Source organism: Coniophora puteana, assembly GCF_000271625.1.
Source record: "Coniophora puteana RWD-64-598 SS2 unplaced genomic scaffold CONPUscaffold_16, whole genome shotgun sequence".
Lineage (NCBI taxonomy): Eukaryota > Fungi > Basidiomycota > Agaricomycetes > Boletales > Coniophoraceae > Coniophora > Coniophora puteana.
The window spans coordinates 621,948-630,719 of record NW_006913068.1 but is presented as its reverse complement, the minus strand read 5'-3'; the positions used below and the strand labels follow the sequence as shown (position 1 = coordinate 630,719).

General features: G+C 52.6%; 3 protein-coding genes across 3 annotated transcripts; 1 reads left to right on the top strand and 2 right to left on the bottom strand.

Moving 5' to 3' along the window:
* Nucleotides 1-643: 643 nt before the first annotated feature.
* On the bottom strand, nt 644-2,017 carry CONPUDRAFT_147178 (acyl-CoA N-acyltransferase; the record flags this gene model as incomplete). The annotated part of the gene is made up of 4 exons (XM_007776107.1): nt 644-1,050; nt 1,125-1,494; nt 1,554-1,731; nt 1,923-2,017. 4 exons carry the CDS (start codon nt 2,015-2,017, stop codon nt 965-967), a joined length of 729 nt encoding a protein of 242 aa, XP_007774297.1. The 3' UTR covers nt 644-964.
* Nucleotides 2,018-3,009: 992 nt separating this feature from the next.
* Nucleotides 3,010-6,567, top strand: CONPUDRAFT_147177 (uncharacterized protein; the record flags this gene model as incomplete). The annotated part of the gene is made up of 4 exons (XM_007776106.1): nt 3,010-3,381; nt 3,433-4,203; nt 4,259-6,469; nt 6,529-6,567. 4 exons carry the CDS (start codon nt 3,013-3,015, stop codon nt 6,565-6,567), a joined length of 3,390 nt encoding a protein of 1,129 aa, XP_007774296.1.
* Nucleotides 6,568-6,796: 229 nt separating this feature from the next.
* CONPUDRAFT_169388 (putative isomerase YbhE) lies at nt 6,797-8,656 on the bottom strand. The gene is made up of 4 exons (XM_007776105.1): nt 8,050-8,656; nt 7,845-7,992; nt 7,482-7,764; nt 6,797-7,416 (listed from the first exon to the last, which is right to left on the bottom strand). Exons 1-4 carry the CDS (start codon nt 8,205-8,207, stop codon nt 6,914-6,916), a joined length of 1,092 nt encoding a protein of 363 aa, XP_007774295.1. The 5' UTR covers nt 8,208-8,656; the 3' UTR covers nt 6,797-6,913.
* Between the last annotated feature and the right edge of the window lie 116 nt (nt 8,657-8,772).

Sequence of the window (8,772 nt, the reverse complement as noted above, 5' to 3'; positions counted from 1 at the left end):
TGGCGTTTGCCGGGCGTTTGACAGGCGTTTGACAGGCGTTTGATTAATGGTTTGCTGCCTAATGAAAATTGTTTGATTTTTCTTTTCTCATATTTTTATTGGCTAATAGCCTTTCTGGGCTGTCAAAAATCCGCAATCGGCTCAGATACTGAGCCACCTTTGACAGCCCAGTCCGGTTCATGACTCGGCTGCTATACCAGATTGTATTTTAAATATCTGCTGTCACCCGTCACAGAATCATCAGCATACTTTCACAAACTTTCTTTTAAATAAAACTCGGTGCCTGGATCGGATAATTTTCGGACAGGTATGCAAAGATTATTTAAACTACTTGGCCATGGTATTTTAACTAAATTGGCAAATTGTATTGGAATATTTTTCTAGTGAAGGAAGTTCCCAAACTAGCAGTTTGGAGCAGCCCCTGACATGTTCGTTCATGGTGCCATTCATTCGTCCTTAGATTGAATGCTCGAAGCCTCATCATATTCTCACATGTCGCCGCCGACACTGATGTTTACTGTTTCAGATCCAGAGTACGATTCCCATTGAGCACCAGAACAGGCGTGCGCAATCTTGTAGTAGCCAGCCCCTCCACAAGGCGGTGAACGTCAATGAATATCAATATGGAGGGATCAATACCATGCAATTAGCCAGGCATGTCTACACGTTCATCTCACCTCACCTCGACTCGTCTTATCACCCAAGTCAACCTTCACTCGACAAGTACCGAACACACATAGCGCCGGCAGCAGCGGAACGAGAACACCCAACGCGGGCGAGTCATGGAAATTGAGGATACAGGAAGGTACTATGCAAAGTGAAAGTCCGACGGCTAGTCAACTATGTACAGGCGCTTAAGATAGGTATCGTGTTGCTGTGTTTATAGTGAAGTCCAATGTGATATTAAAGTGGATGATAGAGAACCTTCTAGTAATTGGCGAAACGAACAGACGAACCCTTCGATTCAAAGGCGAGGGGAGTGAGACCGCTCGGGCGCGTACTTGGCCATCTCGTTCTCCTTGCGCGCGAAGCCGCACTTCTCGTAGAACGCTGTCGTCACAGAAACCAGTCAGCGTGAGACTTCAAACCCGAAGGGAAAGAACGGAAACGGAAACTGTACTCACGGACGTTGGAATCGCTGCAGTTCAGAATCGTCTTGTAGCACCCGCTGTTCTCGCTGATGTACGTGAGCGCCTGGATAATGCGCTGGCCGAGCTTCTTGCCCTGCTGGCTCTTGTCGACGGCGATGTCCTCAATGTGACCGACGCTGCCGAGCCCGCGGAGGAACTTGCGCTCGACGAAGAGCGAGCCGACGCCGACGATGCGGTCGGACTTCTTGTCGACGATTACGAGCGAGAAGTACGTCCGCGGCATGGCACGCATCGCGTGGAACTGGGACGTCCAGGCAGCGGCACCTGGGTCGTTGACGACGGTGAGGACGGAGAGGACGTCGAGGTGGCCGCGCTTGTAGTCGTCCGAGGCGAGCGGGCGCATCTGTGGATAATGTTGGTGTCCCTGATAATGATAAGTGGAAATTGTAGAAGGAGACGCACAGTAAGCTCAGACGGGAGAGCCTTGAGGACCTCTGGGGAGATGAGGTCCTCAGGGAAAGCGAGCTCGAGGGGAGCAGAGTAGGACTGTTGGCCGGAGGACATGTTTGAGACTGTGGTGGGTGGAGTTCCGACGTCTAGGTGTGGTGAATCAACGAGAGAGGATAAGTGTCGTTCAAAGCTGGCGCGTCGACGAATGAGACGATGTTAGATGTAGGAAACAAAGGAAGTAGAGTGTAGAGGGGTGGAGGAAACGTTGAGGAAGGGGAGCGGAACGATTGTTGAGTGGGGAGGGCTATATAGCGTGGTAACAGCCACCGCCGCGCCAAACCTATTATTGGGACGTCACATAGCCACCCACCCTAAGCCCACCAACGTTCCGCTTCCCCGCCTCGTCCTTCGTCCCCAGTCACAGCCTGCAGCATCGCCGCCTCCTGATACCAGGCCAGCCAGGCCTCTGTGGGCATCACGAAGGCCCGTTGGGTACATGGCTATGCTCATGAATCCTTGAAATTTCACCTCCGGGCTTCAGATCACCGCCCGAGTGAATTGGTTCTCGGCTTTGCCAAGTTACCGGCGTTCACTAGACAATTCGCCTGGTGATAGTTGCCTTGTCTTCCTTGTGCCTTTAAGGACTAAGAATAAGATGTTATAACAGTGTCTATGATGTCTCACCGATGTGCATTTATACATGCAGCGCTACAGCGCGAGTTCATGTCCATGGTCGCTCGAATTACCGACGGTGTGATACAGCATACGGGCTTCCGTTGACTGTGCAAGAACGTTTCAAACATCATCATTATGATGGACAGATGGCACGATCAGCCTTTCTCTATTTTAGTCAAACCATCCAATAAGGTGGGTGCAGGGCACGCGAGATGCTGTGGTACCGGCGCTCGATGACTTTGTGCCAAATCCGTATGCGCAACGTTTCTGCTTCCTGCCTCCTGCCTTCCTTGTCAAGAGCCGAGTTTGCTGTACGGTCATCTTCAACTGCTACCCCTCATCTCCCAGTTCACACCCAGGTGAGACGGTCGATTCTCGTATTGATTCTACCACTGACGGTGGTGTTATCGTAGAGCTATCTTCTTCGAGTATGTCCAGCTCGGCTGCAAAGGAAGCCGCCTGGAAAGAGCTGGGTGAAGCGTGCGTTCACGCCGCCACCTTTGACTCCCCTGAACGACAGCCGTTTTCCCAATGCCTCCCCGGCACTCGCGTTGATCTCATCGAAACGCTGCGCACGGCCATTCACGAAGAACGCGGCAAGATCATCTGGTTGAAGGGCGAATCCGGGTCAGGCAAGTCCGCCGTCGCCCACACGCTAGCACAGCAGCTCCGCCAGAAGGACGCGCTGGCTGCCACCTTCTTCTTCTCGCGTAGGCACCCCATCCGTAGTAATGCCGACCGCCTCCTACCCACCCTATCCTACCAGCTCGGTCTCCTGCATCCTCGCGCTCAAGATATGGTCGTTCGAGCTATCATCAACGATCCTACCTTATTGAAGAATGAAAGATCGCGCTACGATCAGTTTGTTCACCTTGTCCTTAATCCTTTGAAGTTCCTGAGACGTTACTGGCACGAGACGGGCAAGCTGATGACCATGATCCTCGATGCCCTAGACGAATGCGAGGACTCTGATCAGAGCCCTCTCGCTCAGGTCGTAGAATTCATCGATCGGGCACTCCTGGAGGAAGAGAGCGACCGAAAATGCGCTACTTTTTTTCATATCGTAGTGACTAGCCGACCCTACCAGAACATTCAGAACGTGATGAACGACATGCGATCGTTGCTGCCCTTCGACATAGGCGACTTTGATGCTAAGGAAGATATTGTGCGATTCCTTGATTCTTCCTTTCATCAACTTAGATGCTTGCATTCGCAGTTTCTTCCGCACCCGTGGCCACCGGAGCAAGAGTTCCAGCTTCTAGCGGAGACAGTTTCCCGACGTTTCATCGTTGCAGCAACAGTTATGAGGCTGCTGAACCGGAAACCTGGACCAATGCTTCCATCATTTCTCCGTGCCCTCTTGCAAATAAGAAGCCTAAGGGACATCGATGAGCTGTATCGCCATGTTATCGCCTCTTCAGAGCACGCGGATAGAGCTGCGTCCCTTATCAGAACCATTTTGTCGCTTTCCCAGCCATTATCCGTCACCGACATCTCAAGGCTTTCAGGATATGATGTTCGCCCAATTCTTGACTCCGCAGCAGCCGTTGTTTGGATCCCTCCTATTGGCTCGAAAGAGCCAGTTGCCACATATCACACTTCGCTTCGTGACTTTTTCTGGGATTCTACTCGCTCAAAAGACTTCTATGTCCATCCCCCCATCTCCCATTGCCGTATAGCCTCTAGTTGCATATGCATTATGATGCAAACACTGACCAAAGATATCTGCGGAATTGACGATCCAGCGCTATTACATTCTGACATCCCAGAGTTTTCCAACAGGCGCGACGCGACTATAACCCCTGCAATTGCTTATGCAGTAACTCATTGGATTGGCCATGTATGCGAAGCATCACCAGATCCTGAGCTACGGCACCAGCTCTTGCAGTTTTTGCACAGCCATCTCATTTACTGGATTGAAGCTGCCTCTTTAATTGAAGCGCTGCCTGTATGCATCTCTCTCCCTAAAGTTGTCAGCATTGTTAACGTAAGTTGAATGGTAATAAGCTTTCGTAACCCTCCTCACTTCGAATTTCCTACAGAGCTGGTATTCGGCTTCTGAAAAAGACTCAGTCACTTCTCTCCTTCATGACGCGTATAGACTCGTTCTCGAGTTCTATGAGCCGATTCAGCAATCAGCATTACACGTTTATCATACTGCACTCTCGCTGTGTCCATTGAACACTAAGCTCCGGGATATTTATAGGGAAGACCTTGACAGGGCAAACTTGATCGCCGAAGAGGGCTTGGGTCAACATTGGAGCGCTGTACTTCGGACGATTGACTTCAATGACAAGAGATTGGTCTGCGTATCTCATAACGGTCGCTTTGCCGCGGTTGAGGCACCCAGTGATCAAGCTGAAATGGGGAAATGCATCGAAGCGTGGGACATCACCACCAATGTCATAGTTGGCTCCCAACAGGTACCGTATCAAGGTACCTCTCATTGCCTATTCTCGCGCGACTCCTCCTGCCTAGTGTACTACGGGTCATCAAAGCCAACTCAAGCAACCGAAGATCCTATGTACAGCTGTGTTCAGCTCTGGATTCTTTCAAGGCGTGTTGTCATCCCAATACAGGTCTCGTGTGCCAATGCATTTGCTATCTCTTCGGATGGACGTCGCCTTGCATGGCTCAGTAAGCAAGATCATTCGCTTACTGTTATGCAGCGGCATGATCGTCCGTCTGGATCAGAGACGGATCTTCTTACTCGCATACCCCTCACAAACGCGGAACTTTCTGACAATCCTCATTTGATGTTGTCGTTTTCGTGCTTGAACACCTGGATTCTAGCGTGCTATGCCGGTAGAGCTATGGTGTGGGATACCGTAGACGGACGTATTATTTTGGACAAAACCAGCACTCCAAGCGACTGGTTTGTAATCAGCTCTGATGAAAGATACCTCATACGTCTCAGAAACTTCCCTGATGATTCATCTACAAGCATCTACCAGCTACGCTTCTTCCCTCTCCGCCAAAGTTACCGTTTCACCCTTTACGGATCTCTCACCGGATACACCCAATCCTGGCCTCCTTCTCGATCTAAGCCTCAGCACCTCTCGGGGGGTTCGGTCATGAAAATCGGTGATGTCTTCTATATGCCACATCTTGTCAGATTAGGAAGGATTCTCTTGCATTCGGTGTTGACAGTCGAGAGCACCGAGTTTTTGCCCAAGATCCTCTCCGATACCCGTCTTGACTTGATTGACCCATCTTTGACAATATTCATTCCATCCCAAAATGGCGCGCAGGCTGTTTATGTAAACGACCACCTGCCATCCGTAATCGCCTTCTCGGAGAGGGGAGACCTTTGGGCACAACAAGCGAGGAACCATACCACAGTCATCTACCAGGTCGACCCTCATAAACGTCGACTTGAAATCCCGCATGGAAGCAGTGTGGCCTACAGCGTTTTCTCTCCTAACTCCGTCTACTTCGCTGATTTTGAAGACGGATTTGGAGTGCTTAACGTTTGGGTATTGGAAACAAAGAAGAACCTAAAACTGTTCTCCGTGCTTTGGGCGGCAGCTGTCACCGAGACCATCGCAAGCGAAATGCAGGACTTCGTCAACATTCGGTTCACCCCTCACGATGACAAGCTCGTGTGCATCTACTTTCAAGGCTCCTATCGTGGCTCAATTGAAGTACTATGCGTAGATATAAACCGGAAAGTGCTGCACCGTAATGCGGTATCGTTCTTAGACAACCTCCCGTTTGGATTACCTTCAGACTCTCTCGCGTCTGTTCTGATGAATGGCGAGGATAATCTTTTCTGCGTATCCCCAGTCAGGAACGCAAAATACGAAGACCAACAGGATACAGTGGTGATTCGTTGGGACTGGAAAAAGTTACCATACACCGAGGACTATTCGACGCCACGAACAATCTGCCGGTCTTACCGGGCCTCGTGCAAACTAGCCTCAAGCCTTGCCTCAACTCCGCTGATGCGACTTACTAGGCTCTCGCCAAAATTCGATAAGGCTATCATACAGGCTCTTCCTTTGGATGTTGACGGTCACGGTATATCGCTGGTCTTGGAGAGGACTTCCGAGGCGACCAAGTCTAGAGTACAAGATGTGCTCATGCCTAAATCCACGTACTTCTCCTGCTCATCGACATTCGAACCTGCAAGACAAGGTAGCAACAGGCCACATGAAGGCTGGCCATCGATACTCGAGTCGAAGGACGAGGATGTTACCTTGGCTGGGTTTGGGCTTATCCGGACAGGGCCCCTTGGTACCATATACGACACTGTATCATGGTCTTCGTTTTACCTTCACCCCGATGGTTGGCTGTGGAATGGCTCACGTAGACTCGTGTGGATTCCTCACCGATACAGGCCAAAGCCTGATACAGGGAACGATGATTTCCTAACGGAAGGTGTACGACGATGTGGAGCTAGAGTTGTCCTCTGTTCAAATGAAATGGAGCGTCCTTTGATCTTGCGGTTCCGGCAGGTACGTTCGAATTATCTCAGGCACTGTACACGTCCCTTATTTCTTGCCATTCGCTTGGTGAGCAGGACCCCGAAGAATCTTCGCATACAGCTTAATAAGACTACCAGGATACTCAACTTGCGGAGAACCAGCGTTCCAGAATGATAATATGAAACTTCATATCACTCGTATCATGTATACTAGATAGCCAGCATTGCAAACCGAATCAATGTCACAATGTCCCGATCCCAGCCCACACAACTACTTCCCCTGCGGAATAAGCACAAAGCTCGTCCTCGTCGGCAACGTCGTATCCGTCGCCACAAGCGTCATATTCGCACCCCCGTCCGTGCGCTTAAACACCTTCACGCCCGCCGTCCCCGCCACGCCCGCCGCAACAAAATACGCGTCCGCCCCATCCTCGCTCGGCCCGACCATCACCCCGCGAATCTGGTCCAGCCCGGTGTACACCTGCTGCACGAGCGTCAGCTGCTGGTTGTTGTCGTTCTCGAAGATCGCGATGCTGTCCCCGCGTGGGTCCTGCGTCCCGAGGTTGCGGTTGCTCGCGTAGAAGTACTGTTTCGGGAACGCGGTGGAGGGTGGCGGCGCGAGAAGCTCGCCGCCGGCGAAGGAGGAGCCGGAGGGCGGGTTGGGCGGGATGATGGAGACGTTGGCGATGATGTCCGAGGTGCCGTTCGGGTAGGAGGGAACCGCCTGCATCGTCAGCGTGCTCGCGAACTCGTGCACGGTGTAAAGCATGTTGTCTGTGCCCGCGCCGTGTTAGTGACCTGTCGCGTTCATGCAAGGAAGGCCAAGCTTAGCTACGCACCGACGACGCGGATGTGCCGCGGCCCCGTCCCGTTCGGGTGCTGAATCTGGCCGTGCAGCGACCACTGCCCGGCGCTGTCGCCGTCCTGCCCAATACGCCAGATCGTATCGCCCGAGCGGTCTGGCACGAACACCTCCTCCCCGACCTGCAGCGCCATATGCGGCTCCGAGACGCCCGCGTACGGGCCCGAGTCCTTCGTCGGGAACGTAATCGTGTTCGAGCCGTTCACAAAGTGCAGCCCGTCGGCCTGCGTCGCGATCACGCTCGCTTGGCCGGAGCCGTACTGCGTTGTGGCAGGAGGTAGGGTTAATCACTGGTGGTGGCGGGGGGAACGTGAATTGAAGGAAAGGCGGGAGGACGCACGTCTGCTACGGCGATTTGGCCTGTTGTCAGCGGGCCGACGTACGGTGGGCCGTTGCCGCCAGAGTAAATGGTGTCGACCGTGGTGAGAGCGCCGTCATCGCCGACGACGAACGATTGCAATGCTCCCGGGGTGTCCTCGTTCGCAGCGCTTTGCGCCCTGTCAGCCTCTTTGCGCGCCTATGAAGGATGGTTGGGTGGGACGTACTAAAGTATGCTCGCGTTCGTGGGATGGCCGATGATCCACGACGGGTTGTCACCGGTCTGGTATTGGTTGAGGTACGTGAGCGTCTCGGTGTCGGTGTTGAACACGTAGGACGCGATGAAGGACGTGTAGCCGCCCGCGAGGATCGTAATGTTGACCATAATGTAGCTCGTTTACTCTCAGAGAGCAGTGGTCGAGGACGTGAACCGAGAAGGACAGGGTGATTGAAGTGAGTGCTGGTGGGTATGAGGCTTAAATGGATGGAGCGAAGGAAGGATGACTGGACATCTTCACACAGGATGCTCCCGTGAATGCGCCGCTTCTCTCGTGTTCCTCGGTGATCACAAGGCCGAGCAAGGCCATCGATCACAACGGTGACAACCACATGCAAGGTGTGGATATATTACAAACAGCGCACAGTGATACGCAGGGACAACAACAACGCAGGTTGCCAACTGTTGTCGCCCTTGAAGGGCAGTCTCCCTGAGCCTAGCGCTGACTACGATGCCTCGCAGACCGGAGTCCCTTCGGATTGTCCATGTCCGAGGCGACGTGCGAGGGTCGAGGTCGTGAGAGAGAAGAAAAGTCAGCAGGGAGTGGTTCGGCAAATCTGTGGTCGAAAAGGACGAATGAGATCATGACAGGAGTTGTCCATCACTTCGTTGTCGTTGCGTGTTGTCGCTATTTTGAACTGCTTGGCACCTAGCGGCCCGCAATTCCTCCGCA

Bases quoted from the DNA above. Each gene is read 5' to 3' on its own strand.
- CONPUDRAFT_169388 (XM_007776105.1), bottom strand. From the start codon at position 8,207: ATGGTCAACATTACGATCCTCGCGGGCGGCTACACGTCCTTCATCGCG. The intron at 7,993-8,049 runs GTACGTCCCACC...CAGGGCGCAAAG, and splicing joins ACGAACGCGAGCATACTTTA to CGCTGCGAACGAGGACACCC. The intron at 7,765-7,844 runs GTGCGTCCTCCC...GCCACAACGCAG, and splicing joins GCCAAATCGCCGTAGCAGAC to TACGGCTCCGGCCAAGCGAG.